General features: G+C 42.1%; 1 protein-coding gene across 1 annotated transcript in view; it reads right to left on the reverse strand.

The window, feature by feature from the left end:
• The window catches only part of OPN4 (opsin 4), a 54,540-nt gene that overhangs the window by 25,663 nt on the left and 4,051 nt on the right, over positions 1 to 24,826 (reverse strand). The window contains 8 exon segments of the mRNA XM_061634582.1: positions 541 to 700; positions 4,425 to 4,621; positions 5,706 to 5,708; positions 6,339 to 6,467; positions 9,612 to 9,651; positions 9,777 to 9,811; positions 9,813 to 9,871; positions 22,713 to 22,835. Coding sequence (XP_061490566.1) covers positions 541 to 700; positions 4,425 to 4,621; positions 5,706 to 5,708; positions 6,339 to 6,467; positions 9,612 to 9,651; positions 9,777 to 9,811; positions 9,813 to 9,871; positions 22,713 to 22,835 — 746 coding nt within the window.

Consider the following 24,826-nt stretch of genomic DNA (forward strand, 5'->3'; position numbering starts at 1 on the left):
ATGGTTTATTATTTGTAAAGTGCTTTCAAAAGCATGCATGAAACAAAGTAAAATCTAGTGGACAAAAAGATGGGGAAAGGGACAGGCATAATACAAAGAGAAATAATAGTTTGCATAATTTATACAGGTTGCAGAATTATGCTTTTCATGGCACAGAATGAGGTTTTCTTTTTCAAAGCAAAGAGTACAAACAGCGCCTTAGATGGACCTTTGGACTAATACAGCATGTCATTTCTTAATTGCAACCATGCTTCTCATTCATCTTTGTAAATTAGAGTCCAGTAAACTCCAATTCCTCTTTATCTTTTCATATCCTATGGAACAATTTTCTAAATCAGTCACCCTAATATCTATCTAAAATCTGGTCCAAGCGTCTATCAAAATAACATGGATCTTGGTGCAGAATCTACAGGCATTTTTCCCTGTACTTCATGTCCCTGTTTTGTTTCCTGCTGGCTGGAGGTCACAACTTTTTCTCCCCTTAAAGTAACCTTCCACTAATGCAAACAGTGGGAAGCTAGCATATGGGTGACTCATATGCTTGCATTCCGGATGGCTCTGAAAATGAAGACATATATGATGGCAATTAGAATGAAGAACACAAAGCAGAAGAGGAACATTGTGTAGGCATGGATTGAGGGGGTGAAGGTCAAATAATTCCTGGAACAGGAAGTCAGGAGGCCCTCCGGAACATAAGCATCTTAACAGAAAGACAGAAAAATGTTTATTCCCTCCCAAAAGTTATTCAATTTACATTTAAAATTAAAGTAGAAACACATTTCAAACTTGCTAAATAATACTGTAAGCCACATTTCAGAGGGCAGCCTCTGGAAGTAGATTATTTTTATTTTATGTTTTTACAAGGTGCATAGTGAACTCCCAGAGTTTGTTGACATTCAATGTCTTTATCCAGACACAAAAAAGCCCCAACAGAGTCTTGTGGCACCTTAAAGGCTGACAGCTTTATTCTGGCATAGGCTTTTGTAGACCACAGTCCACCTTATCAGATCCACAAACTGTTGTCCTGAGTAACAGGTCAGTGGTAGGCAATATTGAGCTAGATGGACCAAGGTCTGACTCGGTATAAGGCAGCCTCCTATGTTCTTATGACAGGGATCTGTGAAAATCACCCCCCTCCTGCACAACTGCAAACGTGTTTTGCTTGCAAAGGAGACTTCCATTTGTCCAAGAGCACTTTAGGATGCAAGCTGTAGCACTGTGACAATAATTTCCCTGTAACTGAAAAAAGACAATAATAATGGACCATGGAGAATGAGTATGTGTTACAGGGTAAACAGGTTCAGTGCAGCTGAGATTTGACATTGTCCTCTCCTTGCTTCAGCTCCTGTAACCTAGGTCTCTCATTACAGAGATGGCTTTTAAGTTCTTGACCTCACCGTGGCCACAAACCAGATTGTGCAGACTGACACCTCACTGGTCCCCAGTCCTAGTGAGAATAAGTTTATTTGATAGGCTTTGATGAATAACTAACATATCTCCTTTTGCTGCCTTAAAAACCATACCTCTTGCGAAGCAGACTATTGAAGTGCTCAATAAAACCACCAGAAGAATAGAAATTATATTTAAAGAAACACAAATTAAAGAGGAAATATTTTCCGGATGGATGCTGTGCAGGAATAAAATTAACTGTGACTATTAAACTGCTTTTAGCCTCAGTGATTCCCAGCATTTCTAGCAATAACTTCTATAATTTCTGCTTTAGAAAAGATTATACCAGATGTCAAGCCCAGCTTTCCTTATTGGTCCTGTGAGAGCACATATTTTGGCTACAAGGGGAATCTAATTATAAAACCAGTGATTCTAATACCCTGTAAGTGATTATTCTGCCTCATCAAATTATGCCTCTCTCTTTGAAGTGTGTTTTCTCTGCTCTCTTCAGCCACTCATTAAGCAGAAGAGTCTCTTGTGAAAGCAACTGAAATTTACTTTCTGTGCGTCTTACACAGAGAACACATATCCCTTTACTGAGCTGGTTTTTACAAGGCCTCAGTATGCAAGGCCTCAGGATTGGCCAGCCTGCTAGATACACTGAGACCTTTGCCTCAAGGGACACGACAGGAAGGGTGACAGATCTGCACGTCCTCACCTGGCCAGACCAGGGCCGGATTAAGCTAAGGAGGGCCCCTAGGCTGATTGGTGTTTGGGGGGCCCTTCTCCTCTTAGGCAATATTTTTCTCAAACCCCTTACAATGAACCCTGCCTATACATACAGTATGCACGCCACAAACAGCGAAGATTAAAAACAGCGATCAATACTAAATATTGGTGCAGCGCGCAGGCGCAGCAAAGTTATGGAAAATAAAATGTTTAATGGACCGGGTTTTTTTGGCTGGTGTGCATTATGTCTTTTAATCCATCCATTTAGAACGTTACGAATGTGATTGCAAAGTGCAAACATTTTCTTTTTGTACATAATGAAAAATCTATATTATAATTTTTTTTAGCTTATGCACGGGCACCCAAGAGCTCCAGGCCCCTAGGCTTCAGCCTACTAAGCCTAATGGATAATCCGGCCCTGGGCCAGACTGCCCCCCCCCATTTAGCACTCTAGGAGCACTGCAGCTGCTTTGCTACTGCAACAAGGTGCTCAGCGGCACTCCTCCCCATGCTAGAATGTCTCGTTCTGGCGTGAGATAGCCTGAGATCACCAGTGCTTTGCCACAGCAAATACTGTTCAAAGCTTAACAGAAGGAAACAATTAAACATGAAGCTCTCACAGCTTATGACCCTCCAGCTTTAAATCTTTATTTATTTATTTATTATTTGTGTTTGCAGCCAAATGGTCCCGAGTCAGGTCACAAAAACAGATCAATCAAAAAAAGTGCAATGTACAATTAAAACAGTTAAATAAAACCAGACACAACTAATACCAGAATAACAAAACAGCAGCACAGAACTGCAAGTGCACAGCAGTGTAGGAGAAGGGAAAATATCCACACAACTAAAGGCCTGGGTAAAGAGGTGTATCTTGACCAATAATTGAACAAAAAACAGGGCTTGGAAAAGTTCCTTTTTTAAACTACAACTCCCATCAGCCCAATCCAGTGGCTATGCTGGCTCGGGCTGATGGGAGTTGTAGTTCAAAAAAGTAACTTTTCCAAGCTGTGAAAAAAACATATAGAAATTAATGAGCCCAAGTTAGTCATGTCTATTAACTTCAATGGATCTACTCTGAGTAGGCCTTAATTGAATACAACCCAATGAAGTTAACATAAAAGGTAGAAAATTATACTCTCCTGATCCAGTTCCTGATTAATACAAAAGGTGTTCATGCCATCTCTCTTTCTTTTCTTTCGTTGCTGTTCTCTATCTAACTCTTTCCCACATTCTCCCTCCCACCCCTGTGGCTAACTATGAACCGTATGCCAAACTGCTAAGTAAAGTAGGATATTCTCCTAGTTCCATGCAACTAAGAAATTCTGTTTCACAACTTGATGGGCTGGAGGGAATTAAGAGGCCAAATATTCAATTAGGAGAGGAAATAAACTCTAATTGCTCTGTAAATGCTGTTATAAATGCTTTTCTCATGTTGTTTATATTTCTAAATATTGCTTTATGTTGCTGTGTTTTGATTAAAAGTTCAGAATATCATTCTCTTCCATATGAAGACAATAATATGCTTTGAATGATGCACTGAACATCAATACACTGACTGATTTGTTTCTGTTTCACTCTTGAGTCTGTACTCTTTATCACTGGCTCTGCTCTGCTCTTTGTCTCACTGGGTTGTTAATCTGAACTCTGATTAGAGGACCCAATTATCATTGGTGCATTGGCCGTGTGTTAATATTGATGGGATCTCCAAATTAACATGGAGGATGCAATGCAGATTCAAATATACTGCCCTCTCCTATAAATTTGTACCTTGTTTCCCATCTCTATGACACACTGTGACAGGTTAAGCCTTATAGAAGTAGAACGTTGGAAACTGGCCATAGTTAGATATATATGGACAGAAGATGCCACATGATCAAGGCTTTCAATATGGCCCTTTTGTGAACAATAACAATCATTCTGAATATATTATAACCCCCACCCACAACCCCCCTGCATTTATTCATGCTCACTCTGACGATAGAAGCTTATGCAAATATTATGCAAGATGTTTTCCCCCCATTAGTTTTCATCCTTGATTTTTATCTCTTTTCTGTGTAATTCACTAATGAGTTTTCCAGCACAAGTGTCACTGCAATGTAATTGAACGGACTGTAAGCATTTCAAAGCTTTCCCCTTGGTTATATGTCTTAGAGATTTGTTAGCTGTGAACCAGTCTCTTTAGAGAGAATTTCTTCATGTTAAATATGTAAATCCTTTTTATCTGTCACCAGCTCTAAAAGGCCATTATATAAATTCCTGTTTTCCCTCTCAGTATCAAGTAACCATATTTTGATTCTCTCACTTACTCCATCCAAAGAAGAGGGCAAGGCTCCAAGCTAAAGAATTCAGCCATACTCCTAAAAGGATTAGCAGAGCCTTCTTCTTAGATATTACTCCAATGGAGGCCAGGGGTCGTGTAATCACAGGATACCTGTCCGGGGCTATCACTGTTACAGTGATCATGGAAGCAGTGCCGAAAACGGCTCCACAGAAAGCTCGCAACCTTTCCAGAAAGAGCACAGCAGAGTTAGCACACAGATCAAAATGCACACTTATTTTACTTTGCTTAATCATATGTACTAAGTGTGGGGAACCTTTGGCCCTCCAGCAATTACTAAACTACAACTCCCATCATCCCTGGCCATTGGGCCTGCTTGCTGGGGCTGATAGGAGTTATAGTTCAGCAACATTTGGAGGCCAAAGGTTCCCCATGCCTGACATGTACTAACAGTGATCACAATGATCCAAGCGTCAGTCCTTATGGACAGCCAAAATGGCACCACATGCATACAAGAGGGAGGTATCAGCAGACTGGGGAGTGGGACCCTGAGGTTTGCAGAAGTACAACGAAGCTCTAGAAAAAATCTTCAGGGTTTTTGAGGACTGAGCATGTGTGGTGGGCATGGGACTACAGCATCATGTGACTTACCTAGGTGTTTAGGCTCACATGTTTCAACCATAAGATCAGCTTAACCTATACACAAGCATCATGTAAGTATGCTTTGGGCTTGTTCAGTGAGCAGGGCTGGATAGGAGGGAGATGCCAGCATGATAATTTGGCCTTGATTCTGAGGCTCTGCTGCAGAGCTTCCAACAATGGGTGAAGGCAGACAGACATTCTTATGTGGAGCTTGAACACACCTTTGCTGCACTGAGACATCCAGACTGCTTGCACCACATTTTATTTAGATCTGGATTGGTGCCATGTGAAAAGTTACGGGAGTTCAACTCTTTCCCCCCTCCAACTAAAGGAGTAAGGGGTTCAGCAAAGGCACGGAAAATAAAGCAAGATTCATCTCAAGATTTTGATTTAGTTTGAGAGTGATGATGCAAGGAGAGAAGTGAAAGCATTGGTAAGGGGGTCAATTTTCACAAAGGCCTAACACAGGGAATGTTGTGTGTCGCAGTGCTGGCTGGTGCCCATTGGGACTGGTAGGATGGAAGGCAGGGAGACCAACAGTAGGTGGAGCCAGAGCCAACAACAGGCAGAGCCAACAAATTCTAGTTTTGTTTCCATGCTCCTCCCTGCTGAGATCTATGAGGGCAACACTGAGGGTGAGGAGGAGGAAGCTGACAAGCAGTGCCACTCCCTGAAATAGTTATAAGAAGACATGCAGATGGGGAATAGCTGAGGGCAGATGGAGATTATTGGGGCTACGCCCCATTTGCCCTCATACCCTGCCTCCATTGCCCCATTGTAATATACAGCAGGAAATAGAACTCCAACAAGTCGTAGGATATTTGATGTGGCTTCTTATTACTCTTTGGGATTAATCAAAGCATGAAATGAGATGACCAGGAGCTATTGCACTGCTGAAAGGAAGGCATTACATATCTATTGCTTGATCTCTTCTTAAGAAAGGTCCTTTCCTCCCACCTCTTCCTTTCATTCTCTATTTCTTTTCACTTCTATCTTTCTTTCTTCCTTGTCTCTGGGTTGGGGTTTGCCATGTGTGTGACAGAAATCCTGGTTTATGCTACCCAACAGGGCAAAGTGAAAACATGTTTAAGTTACGACAGCACTGGTCCCATGGACGGCTTTGCCTAATAGAAGGGGGTGGAGTGTGTGAAAAATTGGGAAACCATCAATAAACCATGGTACATTCATTGCAAAAACCTTCAGTGACAGCTGACCGAACAATAGCAGTCCCTTGGGCAGTTATACAAACTTCCAAATCAGCCCATTCAGTCTAAACGATTCAGAAGAATTTGCTGCTAACACACCTTTCTTGCCAAATATCCATCATTTATTGAGGCTGTTGGTGAAGAAAACTGGGCCCTGAGTGATGGACATTAGGAAATCACTGACAGCCAGGTTGATAATGAACATGTTGGCTGGAGTCCGAAGGCTCCTATGAGAGAACAGAAGGGAATGAATGCATTGGAGACTGATGGGAGTTGTGGTCCAACAACATCTGGAGGCACACTGGTTGGGAAAGGCTGCTTTAAGGGGATGTCACTGCTATATTTCTTTAACTGTAGAGCAGGCATGGGGAACCTCAGACCCAGGGCCCAAATATGGTTCTCCAGGCCTCTCAGTCAGACCCTTGGGACTCTCACCAGGCCACCCCCCCTTTTCCTTCCTTGAGTATTTTTGCCTGGCTGGGCTGTGTTCTGGAGCTCAGTATAACAGCCCTTGCTTGCCTCAATGGGGACACAGAGGAGTGTGTGAATGCAAAGTCTTCCCGTTTATGGGCAATGCATTCAGGCACAGTGGTGCCTACAAAAATGTGCACTTACATGAGAAATACAAGGGCAAGGGCTGCAGCTAAGCGGTAGAGCACCTTCTTCGCTTGCAGAAGGTCAATGGTCCAATCCCTGATTTCTCCAGGTAGGGTTGGGAACACACCCCATACCTGAAACTTTGGAGAGCCACTGCCAGTCAGTGTAGGCAATGCTGAGCAAGATGGCCCAATGGTCTGATTCAGTATAAGGAAGCTTCCTAGGTCCCCAAGTCTGTCTTTTTTTTTTTTATAAAGAACAATGTAACATTACAAGCACAGAACAGCTCTTTTTCGTACAACGTGAAACTATTTTTCTTTTCCTTACAAATGAAATGGTGGACAAACGTTTTATCTTATCTTGATCAAAACTGGGTAGGGCCACCAGAGACCAGCTCTTCCTGTATTTGCATGCAACACAGTGAAGTACATGGACAGGCTTTGATCATTAGCCCCGTGACACAAATAGAATGCATGCCTCTTTGAATGTCTCTTCTACTGTTCTCGGATGCTGGTGATTAAGAGGAAATTAAAGCAGATGTACTATGAATTTTCTGCATCTGGGTCACACTGAATTGGGAGGGCATTTCCCACTGCTGTCCAGATTAGCAGTAGCTTCCAAATAGAGGGATTAGGCAGAATGATTTTATATTGCCTGCAACATTTTATTTGATATTAGCTGCCCATGCCGTGAAGAAACTGCAGAAAGACTCATCTTTGGGTTTATCCTTCTGCCAACCTGCACAGGAGGGGGAAGGAGGGAGTGTCATGACCGTTCCCTCAGTCCCTGAGCAGTAATAGCTCTAAGGAGGAGATGGGCCCATTTCCTGGCCTAACCTGAGTAGACCCACTGGCACCAGATTCCACATCTAGCCCCACCAAACACCAATAATGTTGGTTTGTCTATGGACTCTAGAGAATGCACTAGTGACTCCTCCAAGGATTAAGAAAGCCCTGCAAAGTATCCGCGGGCCAAGTCTCCTTAATCCCAAACCCCACTGCCTAAAAGGTGCACCAAAGGATACTGTTCCTTTATCTAGGAGGCTGCAGCCCTCATAAAGTGGCGCTTCTGTGGACCATTCAGCCCAGACTACAAAGTTTTTGCAGTTGCAACAAGCATGTGCTGCTCAGGCAACTTTTTCCTAGCTGTTGGAGTGCTGCCTATGGTCCTGAAACTCTTGCTCTTGAACCCTGACCCAGCACTCTTGGCCCTGTCTAGGGTCTTGACCTTGCTCCTGCACACTTGGGCAGTCCTAAGCCTGTCTCCACCATCTTGTTTGGGTTGTCACCAGAGCTTGGAAAAGTTACATTTTTGAACTACAACTCCCATCAGCCCAATCCAGTGGCCATGCTGGCTGGGGCTGATGGGAGTTGTAGTTCAAAAAAGTAACTTTTCCAAGCTGTGGTCAAGACAATGGATATCATGATGGATCAGAAACAATGGATTGAATCATTTTCATGTCCATGACCTCAGTGTGGTTCATGAAATTCATCCCTTTTTTTCTAATCTGGACAGCATCTCCTTTCATATATAATTAAAATAGGTTTCTGGACCTCATGATTGTGGAAAAATCAATATCATCTAATTATTGTGGTTGCTTCCCTTAGTAGACTGAAGCCATGCCACAGTTGCTTTTTTCTCGAACTATTCTCATGATATCTTGACACTACACATTTATTTCCTAAGATCCTCTCCAGCCTCTGGTCTAGTTCTCACTGAGGTGGTTAACCTTAGTCTGGTCTGAAATACTTCAGAATCCAGGTGTGGTTTGCACGACTCATTGTTTATTCATACAACAGCTTTCACTGCACACATAAAACTAGCATGACACAGAAAGGGCTAGGTCTGAACATTTCACCCTGAAATCTAGTTTTCTAAGTGAAGGGGTTTTTTCCCATAGTGAAGGAGCATTCAATCACACAAGCCCCTCGCCTCCCCCACAACCTGCAGCCTGAAATGATACCACCCAGGCAAAGCATTACTGCTTCTAGCGAGAGGACTAGGCCTCTGTCCTTCCCTACAAAAAGCATAATTAAGAAAGGCAATCTCTACAATAAATACAGCACCAGAGATATTTAACACATAGTTCAAGACTCCTTGAACATAATGTAACATTCCATAGCTATCATCAGAAGACTGATTTTCTGACAAGGGTTGTTGTTGTTGTTATGTGCCTCCAAGTCGACTACGACTTACAGTGACCCTATGAATCAGTGACCTCCAAGAGCATCTGTCGTGAACCACCCTGCTCAGATCTCTGACAAGAATCCTTCCTTTCAATGTCATAAGATTCGCCTGGAATGGAAACATTGATTCCTTGGGCACTTTTTAAACTGTTTTTCTTGAAACAAGTGCACACTTTTACACAGTTAAGCTGTTTCAAGAGCAGAACAGTTTAAGGATCAAAATGCAGTAAGAGCAAAGTGGCCAGCTGAGATCCAAAATTACCGTTTGCTCACCGCTTGATTCCTCCCAAATGGAAATGCCCTACAATGCAATGAGAAGCTATATAATAGTCAGGGGAAGGGCTGTGGCTCAGTGGTAGAGCCTGTGCTTTATATGCAAAAGCCCCAGCATCTCCAGGGAAAGCTAGGACAGACCCGTGCCTGAAATTTTGGACAGCCACTTCCAGTCAGTGTAGGCAACACTGAGCTAGACGGACCAATGATCTGACTCAGTGTAAAGCAGCATCCTATGTAGGCTCCTATGTTCTCTGGTACATTTATCATGAAAATATGCGTGAGGGATATTGTAAAGCAGAAAGGAACTACACTGAGTACCTGCAGAAAGCAAAGATGACCAACAGCAGAGCTTGGAAAAGTTACTTTTTTTGAACTACAACTCCCATCAGCCCCAGCCAGCATGGCCACTGGATTGGGCTGATGGGAGTTGTAGTTCAAAAAAGGAACATTTCCAAGCTCTGACCAAGAGGTTACCAAGAGCTCCTGTGATCCCACTGCAAGAACGAACAAGCATGGGCTGGGATGTCCACTGTTGGGAAAGGGGGGGGGAGGTTCAGCATGGTCAGCTCCTATAAGGAAAAAGAGAGTGGCAGAAATTCACAAAGGCTCAGTTGCCTTTCAGCCACTGATGGGCAGATGTCCCAACGGCTCTTGGAAAGAAAGAAGAAAAGGCAAAATCTGGATGGAACAAACATTTCAGAGAAACAAATTGTTTTCCAGTTATTTTTGCTCAGCTTTGGAACGCAAACACTGTTGCTATGGTTGGAAATGCTTGGATTAAAGGGCTATTTTGGTTTGTATTCTCGCTTGAGAACCAGACATGTATGTAAAAGAAAATGTAACCACCACCACCCCGAAACAAGAGACAAGAAAAATACACAGGGATCTGTCTGACATATTATCTACAGTGAAAGTTATATCAGTTTTATAGCCCCCCCCCCCGAAATCTGGAAACTATAATTTTGTGAGCACCCTCTGTTAGGGTTCTCTAGCCCACCCTCCTCTTCACAAAACAGTTCCCAGGATTCTCTGGAGAGAAGGAATGACAAAGTCTTTTTGGCATCTGGTGAAACAACTTTCTAATTTGAATATATATAGGAAGGCAATAATTAACATCTTATATGCTTTATGCCTGTGCTTACTCTGATGATGATGATATAAAAAGTCAAAATTTGCACCAAGATAATTTATATTCTGTGCCAAGGAAAGCTGAGTGCTGCCACTTATGTGTATTCAAATTAAGCTGATTTGAATTTTTCCACTACGCCTATCCTCCCCCCCCCCCCGGCTAATGAAGGGGCCATAAGATGACTTATGCAGATCATGGAATCCCTCTGGAAATCTTATTTTAGCTATATCCAGCCTAACCGTTATACTTGTTTCACCACCCCCATCTACCCCCTGCTTTTTGTACCTTCTAGCTTGATGAAGAGTTCTGGAAAACTCAAAAGCTTGCTTGCTATTTTGTGACATTTTGGTAGGTCGTAATGAAGGGGTTGCCTAACTGTGGAGTTTGGAGATCTTATTTTAACTATATCCACTGCCTACTTATTGCACTTGTCCCCATCTCCATTTGCCTCTACCACCACCCCATTTTTTGTAACTTCTAGCTTGATGAACAGCTCTGCAGAACTTGAAAGCTTGCTCCCTTCACTATTTTGTGACATTTTGGTGGGTCCTAATAAAGGCATTGCCTAAAAGGCATTGGAATTGATGTTGTTTTTCCCCCTTATAGACCAACATAACTGCTTTGCTTTTTCTACTGGGGTGGGGGGAAGAGACAGAGAGATGTGTTAGGACTGTCTACAGAGACATGGCAATCCATTGATGTTTAATGCAACACCTCTCAGAACACCACCAAATGCCTCTAGTCCAGAGAGATTAGAAGCAGCCAGCTGGAATTGCTGGGTGGTACTTCTGTCTGAAGGTCATCACGCCCTTTCTTCAGCCACGAAAGAATGAGGTGCAGAAAGAATCTTGCATCTGAGACTTCAGGCCGCTTGGTGCCAGTATGCCTTCACTGTATTGATAGGAGGTGAAGGCAACATCCAAACCACAGCATCTCCAAAGAACCCGAACTCCCCTCATGCTGCTACTGAAAATAAATGGAGATAGAAGTCTTCCTGTTTAGGAACACTGACGGATTTCAAATTGCTCCTGACAACAATGAAAGAAAGCACAGAGAACGTTAGCTTGTTACTGGCATTATCCATGCAGATCCTTTTGAACCAACAGGTTCCCCCCCCCCACCCCAGCAAGGCTGTAAGCAGTTTGCTGAAGGCACTGGAGGGTAGGCATGTAGGCAGCCTAACAGGATCCCAATCCTTCTGGGAGCCCAAAAAGCTACGGCATAGAATCTAAGCCTTAGATGATAAAGAAGAAACAAGATCGTGTGTGGGGAGAACATGACAAACGATTTATAAAATAATGAATGGAGTTAGGGCGTGTGTGTTCCCCTCCCTCTCCCATGAAATTAGAATCTCTCAATGCAACTGACTGGCAATAGGTTCAGGGCAGTCAAAAGGAAGGGCTTCTTCACACAATGTACAATTAACTTGTTGAATTCACTGCCACAAGAAGGGGAAGAGACAGTCACTAGTTTAGATGGATGGATTACACAAATTCACAGAGGACAGGCCAATCAATGCCTATAAGGTGTGCTAACTAAATGGAACTTTCATGGTCAGAGGCAGATCCAGACATAAGGCCAGTTGCAACAGGAAGCAGAATGTCCCACTCCCCCACCCCATCTAGGAGATTTTTCACTGAAGATGGGATACATAAAATTTAAAAACACTTCAGAATTATTTTTTTAAAAAACAGAGTTTTAACAATCTTGTCAATCTTGTAAAGCTGGACACTGGGAAATGTATTTCCAAAACCAGGGGCCATTTTCAAAAGTGACAGGTTCAATCAGTTTTTGCATTTCCCACATTTGAAATCCTAATGAAAAACCTACATAGGCTTGGAATATACTTTGGGCTGCTCTACATTAGCAGCCAGAATTGACACGTTCAATACTAAAAGGCAGAAATTGCATGTGACAACACCCAAGATGTTAAAGCTCTTCACTGAACTGGTGAACTCTGCATTTTAAAACAGCTTAAATCACACGAGCAAGAAAAAAATTTTTGTACACTGTTTTGTATCTGTTTTGTACACCGCCCAGAGAGCTATTAGCTATGGGCGGTTTATAAATGAAACGAAATAAATAAATAAATAAAATCTTTAAATAAATAAATAAATAAATAAATAAAATCTGGGCATATATTTCCCATTTCATTTTTTTAATGCACACAAAATGAAATGTCAAATTCATCCAGTGCCTAGCAGGGAAATGGTTGCAAAATATCCTGACCCGACTATGTTTACATCGCTGAACATTCTCCAGTTTTCCAATATCTCCATATAATCCACTCAAAATATTATGCAGCAAACTAGGTCATTTTTCATGGATGATCATGCCATTGTTAAAGATTTACTAAAAATAATACAGTGTTTGCACAAAATCAATTAAGCCTAACAAATGTGCAGAGAGGAGGCAATCATATCTTCTAAGGCACCAGGATTGTTTCCCCAGGATTCAGCATTTCTCTACAAAAACAAATATAGTGTCTTGTCTAACATTCATATGAAAAGAAAAGAAGTGGACTTGCTCTGTTTCCTTCCATCCGGTACAAATTCAGGACTAGCTCCAAGTCTGAAGGAACCCTTGGCAAAATACCCTCTGCTGCCCCCCCTCTTATCACAGAGGACCCCCTTAGGTAGGCTCTAGTGGGCTTACCTGCTAGCAGTGGGCAGCATCAGTGTTCTGAATCACCGACAGATTGTTGGGAGCCACCATTTTCATTCCCCACTGCCCCAATGTTGCGTCACTCTAGGGATAGCCCTTCAGATCCTGCTGAACTCCGATGATCATCAGCTACGGCTAGCTGTGGTCAGGAATGATGAAAGTCATAGTCCAATAGCATCTTGAGGACACCACTTTGGCTACCTCTGCTCTGGGGCAGCTATCTTCAACCTTGGGTCCCTAGACGTTGTTGGACTACAAATCTCATCATCCCTGGTCATTGGCTAAGCTGGCTGGGGATGATGGGAGTTGGAGTCCAGCAACATCTGGAGAAGGTTGGGGAAGGCTCTTCTAGGGCACTGCAGGAAAAGGAAGGCCTGAGGCAGGTGCCGGAGGTTTCCAAGTGCTGATGCTAGGCCTTGGCAGGAGCATGTTTGCAATTAAAAATCTGATCCTACCTTTTCACCGGTACCTGCGTATTTATTCAGAAGTTCAATGGGGCTTGCTCCCTAGGATTATATAGGATTGCAGCCTATACAACTAGTGAAATGGGTGTCCTTGTGATGGTTGGGATATGTATGTGTGGAGGACTGTATTTCATAGACTCCTGAGGGTTCTGAGTGCAATGTGTCTCTAGTCCTCTTCAGGTGTCCAAACTTCATGGGATGGATGGAGAGAGTGAGGACAAACCTGCTGGCCCCACTCCCACTGTTATGTCTGTGTTGCTGGCTTCATCACCTCCCCCATGTTAGAAAAGGAACTTCTGTGAAGTCGGGAGCCTTCTCTACTTGTGTAGGGCCAGAGCTCTAGATTATGTGAGTAGCCAATGCAAGCTGAGAAGCCTCCCCACTGCAGAAGCCCCCAACGTATGAAGGGTGACAAAGACAGCAATGGTGATGCAAAAGAGGAAACAAGGTGAGAGAGTGTCCTGCTCTCATAAGAATGTAAGAAGAGCCCTGCTGGATCAGGTCAAAGGCCCACCTTAATCCAGCATCCTGGTCTCACAGTGGCCAATCAGATGATCCTGCAAAGGCCGCAAGCAGGACCTGAGTGCAACAGGACTCTTCCCATCTGTGATTCCCAGCAACTAGTATTCAGAGGCATAGGCCATGTCCACGCTAGGGCGATAATGCATGGGTCACTGTTTCCATGTGCGCATTTGTGCACCTTTTGTCCACACATGAGCGCTTTCAACTGTATGCCTCTGAAATTTATATCAGTGTTTCCTGTCCACTACAAAAGAGCAGTCAAAAATATTTTTTTAAAAAAATGTGTGTGTCACCCCAAGCCAGGAAACCTGGGATCCACTGTGGGCATGCATGCAGGTATTTGCTTACCTGTGTGTGCACACCTTAATTTTTTATTTTATTTTTGAAATACAGGCTTTTGCATCTACCAGATTTGCGCAAAAGAGCAGCCACCCTAACCCCAACCCTCACAGAGCTACAATTCTCAGAGTTCTCTGGGAAGAGGAAAAAGCACTTTGGAAGCTGTAGCTCTATGAGGGGAATAGGAGTCTCCTGACAACTCTCAGCACCCTTCACAAACTACACTTCCCAGGATTCTTTGGGGGAAAGCCATGACTGTTTAAAGTGGAAGAAGAGTGAATAAATGCCTAGTGTGAATGTGACCCCAGTAGCAGGCAAATTCTGCCCTCCCTGCCGTTTTGTTCCCAAGGGGAACATTTTGCTTTTCCTCCACGGGAGTGAATGGCAGGCATTTATTAATATGAGTGAGTACAGAGCAGAATCTGTAGGGGGCCATTATTTAAATTAATATGAAATGGCATTCTATTTTCAGTGCGGTATGATGGGGTTTTTTAACTGCTGCTGTTTTTAGTTTTTGTAATTGGGCTGCTTTATTTGCTTTTTTTAAAAAAAATGTTTTATGGTTTTAATTATCTTTTGTAAGCCACCTTAGGAGGGATTTGCTCTGAGAGATAGCACAGAAGTATGTTAAATAACACACATAAATAAACACACCACTGGGCCAGGGGTTAAGAAGATGGCAGACCACAATTCTCCTCCCCCTTTCATGGGGGCATCTGTCTTCCATAAAAATGGGGAGGGGTTAGTGACTTTCAGGAGTGCAGGCATGTTGCTAGTTACTTAAAGGACATGAGGCAAAACCCCATGCCACAAATTTGCATTAAAGTTGCATATGTATAGATGTGTCAGGACAAATTAAGACAGCAGGGGAGGGTGTGTCTCCCTAATACTGTGTTTTGCTGTGTCCCCAGTTACCACGTAAACGAAGTTTTACAAAAAATTTCACAACCTGCTCCCCCTCCAGATGTGGCCAATGGAAACGCTTTGTTGTAGGCTACTAGTATGCTCACAGCCTAAAGCTGCAATGCTCCTGTATGTACTTACCTGGAACTAAGTTCTGTTTAACTCAATGGGGCTTACTTTCTGAGTAGTCATGTGTAGCACAGCACTGAAAGACATATTAGGGTTATTCACTCATGCACTGCCATCGCTTGGTGAGTTATTACTCCAGGATTCTTAGTCAAAGAGTGGGAACTATCTTCCTTGAAAAGAGCATTGTGTTTGGGTTGACAGTGGGTCATGTGACTGTTCTGTCTGTGGAGGTTAATCGGCAATGGTTGGTTTGCATGTGCAGGTCACTGACTCAGTGATACCATCAGTGCCCTTGACTAGAGTCAGTTCATACATTTAAATGACTAGAATTGGGTATAGAGAAATGAGAAAATACATGCATATATACCTCCCCTTGTGTTCAAAAATGGATGAAGAGGATTGCAAGGCTGAGCTCTGTGTGTGTGTTTCTTGCTCCTTAAAGGGTGCCTAGTTGAGCAAGAGCTGCAGCATCAATATCTTCTCCCAGGTTATATTCTGCATCACGCACATGTGACCACTCTTAAATGCAATCCTTATGCAGAATAAAAAGCACCGACAGAAACTGAGATTTAAACAAATGACACATAAGTGGCAGCCGTAGAAAAGATGCCTACAGCACAGAGCTTGGAAAAGTTACTTTTTTGAACTACAGCTCCCATCAGCCCAATCCAGTGGCCATGCTGGCTGGGGCTGATGGGAGTTGTAGTTCAAAAAAGTAACTTTTCCAAGCTCTGCTACAGCAGCAAAGGAAATCCCAAAGGTTTGACCTTTTCTCCATTTGTAAACGACTTCCTTATTGGAAGACCCAATTTGGTTCACTTTGCAGTTATCTTTTCTGTGTCCCCACCCCACCCTTCCATTGCTGCACAGTCTGCTACCCATTTTCATGATGACATCCGATTCAGCTTGCATGGTCCTTGGAGGAGATAACTTGCCTATTCGCCTCTCAAATGCAATTATAAAAACTGAACTACATTTAAGGCCCGTCCATACAACTGTATAATCTACAGTGTTATTGCTTTGTGTCCTCATTAATTCACCATCGTCCTTATGATGTTGCAAGCTAATACGGATTTTCGAGTTCACAAATTTGCATTAGAAATACCACTGAAAAACTGATATGCTTTCCTGTTGTTGTTATATGCCTTCAAGTTGATTATGACTTATGGCAACCCTATAAATCAGCAGCCTCCAATAGCATCTGTTATAAGCTACCCTGTTCAGATCTTGTAAGTCCAGGTCTGTGGCTTCCTTTATGGAATCAACCCATCTCTTGTTTGGCCTTCCTCTTTTTCTACTCCCTTCTGTTTCTCCCAGCATTATTGTCTTTTCTAGTGAATCATGTCTTCCCATGATGTGTCCAAAGTATGATAACCTCAGTTTCATCATTTTAGCTTCCAGTTATAGTACTGGTTTAATTTGTTCTAACACCCAATTATTTGTCTTTTTCACAGTCCATGGTATGCATCCACAAAGCTCTCCTCCAACACCACATTTCAAATGGGTTGATTTTTCTCTTATCTGCTTTTTTCACTGTCCATCTTTCACATCCATATATAGAGATTGGGAATACCATGGTCTGAATGATCCTGACTTTAGTGTTTGGTGATACATTTTTGCATTTGAGGACCTTTTCCAGTTCTCTCATATCTGCCCTCCCCAGTCCCAGCCTTCTAATTCCTTGACTATTGTCTCTATTTGGGTTAATGACTGTACCAAGTATTGATAATCCTTGACAAGTTCAATGTCCTCATTGTCAACTTTAAAGTTACAGAAATCTTCTGTTTTCATTACTTTAGTCTTTTTTACTTTCAACTGTAGTCCTGCTTTTGTGCTTTCTTCTCTAACTTTCATCAGCATTCGTTGCAATTCATTACTAGTTTCTGCTAGTAGTATGGTATCATCTGCATATCTTAAATTATTGAGATTTCTCCCTCCAGTTTTCACACCTCCTTCATCTTGGTCCAATCCCGCTTTCCGTATGATATGTTCTGCATATAGATTAAACAAATAGGGTGATAAAAGACACCCCTTTCTCACACTCTTTCCAATGGAGAACCAATCGGTTTCTCCATATTCTGTCCTTACAATAGCCTCTTGTGCAGAGTATAGGTTGTGCATCAGGACAATCAGCTGCTGTGGTACCCCCATTCCTTTTAAGGCATTCCATAGTTTTTCATTATCTACAAGGTCACAGGCTTTTCTGTAATCTATAAAGCACAGGGTGATTTTCTTCTGAAATACCTTGGTCTGTCCCATTATCCAATGTGTGTTTTCAATATGATCTCTGGTACCTCTTCCCTTTCTAAATCCAGCTTGAATATCTGGCATTTCTTGCTGCATATATGGTAAGAGCCTTTGTTGTAGAATCTTGAGCATTACTTTACTTGCATGGGATATTAAGGCAATAGTTCGATAATTACTGCATTCCCTGGGATCACCTTTCTTTGGAATTGGGATGTATATTGAAAGCTTTCAGTCTGTGGGCCATTGTTTTCTTTTCCATATTTGTTGACAGATTTTAGTCACAATTTGGACAGATTCTGTCTCAGTAACTTGTAACAATTCTATTGGTATGCCATCTGTTCCTGGTGATTTGTTTCTTCCAAGTATTTTAAGAGCAGCTTTCACCTCACATTCTAACATTTCTGGTTCTTCAACATATAGTTCCTCTGTGAATGAAACTGTCATTCTTGCATCTCTTTTATAGAGTTCTTCAGTGTATTGCTTCCATCTTCCTTTTATTCCATCTCGGTCAATCAGTTTGTTCCCCTGATGATTATTAACATCCCTACTTGTGGTTTAAATTTTCCTTTAATTTCTCTAATCTTTTGGAACAGGGCTCTTGTTCTACTTTTTTTGTTGTCCTCTTCTATTTCTTTACAATAACTATTGTAATAGTTCTCTTTGTCCCTACGTACTAGTTGCATTTAGGGTTCTGACCATGTTTCTGTCTCCTTTTGCTTTCGTTCTTTCTTTAACCATTTTAAGACCTCAGTCATCCATTGAGGTCTTTCTCTCTTTTCAACGAGAGGTATTGTCTTTTTTAATTCTTCCCTGATAATGTCTCTGACTTCATGCCATAGTTCTTCTGGTTCTCTGTCAACTAAGTTTAAAGCCTCAAATCTGTTCCTTATTTGATCTTTATATTCTTCTGGGATGTTATTTAAATTGTATTTTGGCATTATGATTGCTTTGTTGTTCTTCTTTAGCTTTACTCTGATTTTTGATATTACCAGTTAATGATCTGTACTGCAGAACTGTACCGCAATCTGCTCCTGGTCTTGTTTTTGTATGGAACTTCTCCATCTTCTGCTTCCAATTATATAATCAATTTGATTCCTATATTGACCGTCTGGTGCTGTCCACATGTACAGTCGTCTTTTCGGTTGCTCAAAAAATGTGTTTGCAAGAAACAAATTATTGGCTTCACAGAATTCAATAAGTCTTTCTCCTGCTTCATTTCTATCTCCTAAGCCCCATTTCCCCACAATTTCTAGTTCTTCTCTGTTCCCTACTTTTGCATTTCAGTCCCCCATGCACATCTTGGTTTGGAGTGTGATCATTTCTTCCTGTACATCTGCATAAAATCTCTCCAATTCCTCTTCTTCTGTGTTTGCTGTTGGAGCATAGACTTGGATGATGGTTATGTTAATAGGTTTCCCGTTAAATCTCATTGCTATCACTCGCTTAGTCCTTCCATTATAGCTCCTAATTGCTTTGGCTACATCACTTCTCATTATTAAAGCAACCCCATTTCTTCTTAATTTCTTATTTCCTGCATAAAATATTTTGTAGTTGCCTGATTGAAAGTGTCCCATTCCTGTCCATTTCAATTCACTCACACCAAGTATTGTAATGCTGATGCATTCCATTTCTTGCTTGACAATTTCTAGCTTTCCCTGGTTCATGCTTCTCACATTCCATGTTCCTATTGTGTATATCGTACAACTCTGGACTCTCCTTTCGCATCTGTGCACATCAGTCTCTGGGCTTCTATTCAGCTTTGATGCAGTGGCGTCATTAGTCACAGCGCTACTCGTACCTGTCCAGTGTTCTTCCCCAGTGGATTGCTGAGTGCCATCTGACCTGGGGGTCTCATCTTCCAGCACTATCTTGTGTTGCATTTTGGATACTCTGTTCCTAGGGTTTTCATGGTAAGAGGTATTCAGAGCTCTGAGTCTGGATGCTTCTTAGTCTGGGGTCTCAGCTTTGACCATTCCGCCTTGGGTGACCCTGCTAGGAGTCTAGCCTCTTGGTCTAGACTCCTGATGGCAATGCTCTCAGCTTCTTTGACACTCTTAAACCCCCTCACTTTAAGGTGTGCATCCTAGAGGAAGATGCTTTCCTGTATCGATAATCAATCACATCAATGTCTGTGGGCTCAGATACAATGCTGCGGACGTTCCTGCAATAGGTGGTCCATGGGTGTTCCTCCGTCATATGGCAAGCCCCCTGTTTCCTTCCTATCAAATAGCCCATCCACAACTCTGCACATGTGTGAGAATTAAAAAAAGATATACATGTCTGCGCTCTTCCGAAAAAGCGGGCAAAGAGCAAACAACCATTATAGACCAATCACTGAAAAGGGGTGGACTTAGGGGCGTGGCCAATGCTAAAGCAATTTAGACCAAAAAAAAGACCAGATGTATGGATGCTTGATAATCAGGTTTTCACAATAATCTGACCACAAACAGGACATGTATGGATCCCGAGGCCACCAACCGAATATGGAAAATGTGGGTTTTGTGGTTAGGTATGGATGGGCCCTTGCTTATTGTACCTAACAAGTTCATTCTTTACTGAAACCAAGCCTATGTATGTATATTGGCATTTTTCACATATTACCAGTTGCAAGGAATCACAAGTGGGGAGAGAGGTGTTGTGTTCATGTCCTGCTTGTGGGTTTCCCATAGGCATGTGATTGGCCAGTGTGAGAACAGGACGTGGACTAGATGGTCTGATCCAACAGATCTCTTCTCATTCTACCCATTTTCCTTCTCCTTCTCCCTCTCTCCTCCCTTCCCTTTGTTGTCTCCTGCTCTCTCCAAAATAGACTGTAAGCTTTTGGGGACAGGGGCCCGGTTTGTTTTTTGTTTGCTTACATTAACCTGTAAAGCACCATGTTCATCGATGCTGGCGTACAATGAATCAATACATTTTAAATAAATCCTCACAGTCAAATCCTATAATTTCCCCAATCCCTTGCCTTCCTACAGAGTTTGACACAATTATTTAGATCTTTTGTATAAACAGATTTTATTTCATCTATTTGAATAGATAAATATTACAAGTAGGACTTGCAATAAAATGTTGCAGCATAGAGAGCTCTTGTTTGGTGTTCCAGTTAGCCACCCTGTTCTCCAAAATACTATATTCCATTCCCCCTCTCACCCAGTTTTCCATTCTCTCCTCCCTCCATCCCCAGTCATCATTCTCTCGCTATTGACAATGCTCATAAGGCAGTTATTGGGCTTCCCTTTACCTTTGGGATTTCCCCCCCAAATATTGTTTGAACTTCTGCAAACCTTTGGTATTTTTACAAACCTGCGACATCCCTCTTCTGTATGAATAGTGCTATTTTGGTGTGCAATTGGTGCTGTTTGGGTACTTGGAGAATTGAGTTTACTATTAGTGTATATAAGAAATTGTTATAAATTTTATATTGTATACATCTTTGATTTAAAATTAGCACACACATGATTTAAACAGAACAGTAATTATTGTATGTATCATATATTGACTTCACCTCAGACAGTGGTGGCTTTTGTACATTTTTATGCTTGTGCAAATGATCATTTTGCACAACAGTGTAACATCAGAGGAGGGAATTCACAGAAGATTGTGCTTTGAGAACACGCTGTCCTCAAAAAACAATCTGAAATTTTCTGTGTTCTCTCCTGTGACGTTCTGTGCGTGGGCCACTTGCATGACCTGCCCTCTGAGCACTGATTTCACAGATAGCCATGCCAAAATCCGCTGACAAAGGTAAGTTCTCAAAGATCTCCAAAGGCAGTTTCAAACATGGAATTAATATCTATGTAGAAAAAAAAGATGCACACACATCACTTGTGATGTGCAAATAACAGGCCAAACCTGTTTAGTGTCAGACAAACTGAAACATATAGTAAGTGTTTAAGTCACTGTGTATGCATGAAACTCTCCATCAAGCCTGCTCAAAACATCCCACAATGTAGCCCTTCCCCCCCCCGCTGCCCCTCAATCTCAAGATAGTTTAGCCATCTTTGCTTCTCTGTTTGCTTGTTTCAGTTGTAAATACTGTTAAAAAGTGAACAAATGTTGAGAATCTCCTCTCCAAAGTGAGAGATTGAGTGATAGGGCATTTTACTTTCAGAACTCCTGAGATAAATTTGTTCCATTCAGTTCCTAAAATACACGTGGAATGATCACAGGACAACAGGTTAAAAATAAAAATTATGCCAATGAATTTCTTTCTTTCTTTTTAAGCCTTTTGATGCTTTATAAGGGTAATAGAGAATGTATTGTGGCATCAGCTTTCATAAAAAAGAGGTACAATTTAAAAAGAACAAAGAAAAGTGCTACCTTCATAGACTACTTCCGATGGAAGCTCATGCTATAATAATTGAAAGCAGAGTATCTCTATGGTACCACAAGGCAAGAGACTAACAGCATTCACAGAAGCATTTTCTTTCAATTGAAAGTTTATAAAAGGCCTTTGAGGACGCTCACTCAACAAGTGAATAAAAACACAGTGACATGTACTTGGGTGCCATCAAAGAGCAACTCTAACACAGGTTCACATTGATGTATACCCATGGGCTGCCACTCATTTCTCTAATGGAGTCAGCCAATTGTGTGATAACAAGGAAACAGTTTTGAATTTTGCAATCTATTGGTTTCTTTCTCTTCATGTTTCTGAACATTATGTTTCCCCTCATATGCAAAAACTGTAAAATGGCAACCTGTACTCTTCTCCCCGGTGTAGACATTGTCAGCTTTAACACAGAGAGGTCATCCACATTCTGACTAAAGAAGTTTATTTGCAATGCTCTTGGTGATCTTTAAACAAATTACCTTCCACCTCCCCTTAAGTTTCCCTTGAAGATGCTCATCTATGAATTGCTAACTTCACAGGTAAAGGTCACACATGTACACACACACACATTTGCCTGACCCTAACGTCCCTGTACAGTTCCACTAAAACCAGGCAAATTACCAGTCAAAATGTTTACTATACAGGCTTAAATCACAGATAAGCAATTTTGTGGGTACACTTACTGTTGAGCTTAATGAAGCCAGGTCCACCAGCTTGAAGGCATTAGCTTCCAAATCATTCAGGACATCTACGATTTTACTGCAGTTGAAGTCTGTAGGTGGCCACGAGGTGTCTCTTTCCGTGGGCTGTATATTCATATAGGTAAGATCAAAATCATTTCCCCATGAAATGCCACCAAAACAAAACAAAAATCTCTCTGCATCTGACTTTTTAATCAATCAACAAAATTTCACCCATTTTAAACTTCTCAGAAAGACTTGTCTGATCTGTCTCTGTCTCTCTTATGAAACTGTACACAATCCAATGGGGATTTGTCTCTGTAATGCCTCAGAGACCCCTTTTCAGTCTCTAAGCTCAGCAATAGGCAGCAGCAATGGACGTAGCTTTCCATTTAAATATAAGAGCCTGCAAATTGTGCACATGCTCAGTAAGATCCTGATTTGTCCCATGCAAATTCAAGGCAGCTTAACTATTTCATCAAACCAATGGACATTTCAGCGTAATGTATCTTCCATTGTCCCTCGGACAAATTTGAGACATGGGGAAAAGAATGCATCAGCCTAATATGAGGGAGGACAGGTTGGTCTTATTCCAAGCTGGCCTCGGTTTTTATCATATTAAAATATATAGAATTGTGCATCTAATCATTTTGCAGACCTGGCACATTAATTTGCCAATACCTGAAAATGAGTTCTCCTCTGACTTCAAAGCATAAATGGCATGATCCAACCAATAAGCAGCTTTTACAAGCATCACTGATATTTCAGTGGGAGACAGTTAAACATATGTTCAGATGCCCCATTAAAATCACTCTCTAGCTGGATGGAGCCTTAAGTGTCTAATGGATTATGAAGCCATTTGGGTATGTGTTAACAGGTTTCCTTAAAAATCTAGGTCAAGATTAATAATTGCCCTAGTTAAAAAAGAGAGAAAAAATAAATATTATAACATTAAAGCAAATGCAGTTTGTGCTATATTGAGGTCCCTTTTGGCTCTGGATTTAAAAACAGGCAGAAACCAGGCTTAAAAAAACCCCAAAAGCTAAAAGACCAATGTAGTCCCCAAAAGCAGTCCCCAGTCTTCTTTCCCCATCTCATGAGCAGAGTGCTAAACTCATTGGAGAACTGTGTACACATAATAGGGTTGCCAGGCTCAGGGCCTGAGACTGATCCTGTATCTTTAGGAGAAGAGAAAGTCAGCCAAGTGCAGTGTTCTTGCAACACTGTAATAAGAAAAACCACAAGGTGGAATTCTCCCTTCCCCCTGCACAACTTTTAAAGATACAGAAGAATTCCACCTTGTGGTTTTTCCCATTACAGGGTTGCAAGGACACCTGCACTTGGCTGACTTTCTCTTCTCCTAAACATACAGGATCAATCTCAGGCCCTGAACCTGGCAACCCTAACACATAATGAACAGACAGGATTGCCCCCTATGGATGAACTTATTTTAAAAATCCTGGCCTAGTAAGTTTTTTAAATGTTCTCCTTCACAACTTTTGACATGCCAAGCCAAATCAGCCAGGTATGGTGGCCTGAAAGGCGCTTATCAATTCCCCTCATTCTTGTCCACCAGGCAACAAATAAAGATAGTTTATCAGTATTCTTTTGAGCCCTCCTCCAGCCCTGTAGCCAGCCTTCCTTGTTAAGTGGGGCAGTTATTTTTCTAGGTGGGGCAGCCACATCTCTAGGTGGGGCATTTCAGGGGAGAGGCACATAGCACCAGCCAATCCCCCCCTCACTGGTGGAGAGGACATGAGGGCGACGCCAGGGGAAGGGAAAAGCAATTACCGTCCCTTCCCTTCTCCTCTGTCCAGAGAGCGTGTTAACTTACATGAATGAAGTTTAATCTACAGTAGGGCCCCGCTTTTCGGCGCCCCGCCTTTCAGCGTTCTGCTAATACGGCGGCGCCAGCAGGGCTGTGGAGTCGGTACGCCAGACCTTCGACTCCAACTTCTCTATTTTTCTACTGTCCGATGTGAGGCGTCCTTCCCTGGCTCTCCCTGTCAGGTTCCTACCTGCGCGTGGCTACTGCCTGTCACTAGGCACCACCAGGGACTCCACCAGTCCGGACCGCTCTCTCTTATGGTTTCTCTCCCTGCTCTAGCACAGATCTC

The sequence above is a fragment of the Rhineura floridana genome, chromosome 7 (assembly GCF_030035675.1).
Source record: "Rhineura floridana isolate rRhiFlo1 chromosome 7, rRhiFlo1.hap2, whole genome shotgun sequence".
NCBI classification, from domain to species: domain Eukaryota; kingdom Metazoa; phylum Chordata; class Lepidosauria; order Squamata; family Rhineuridae; genus Rhineura; species Rhineura floridana.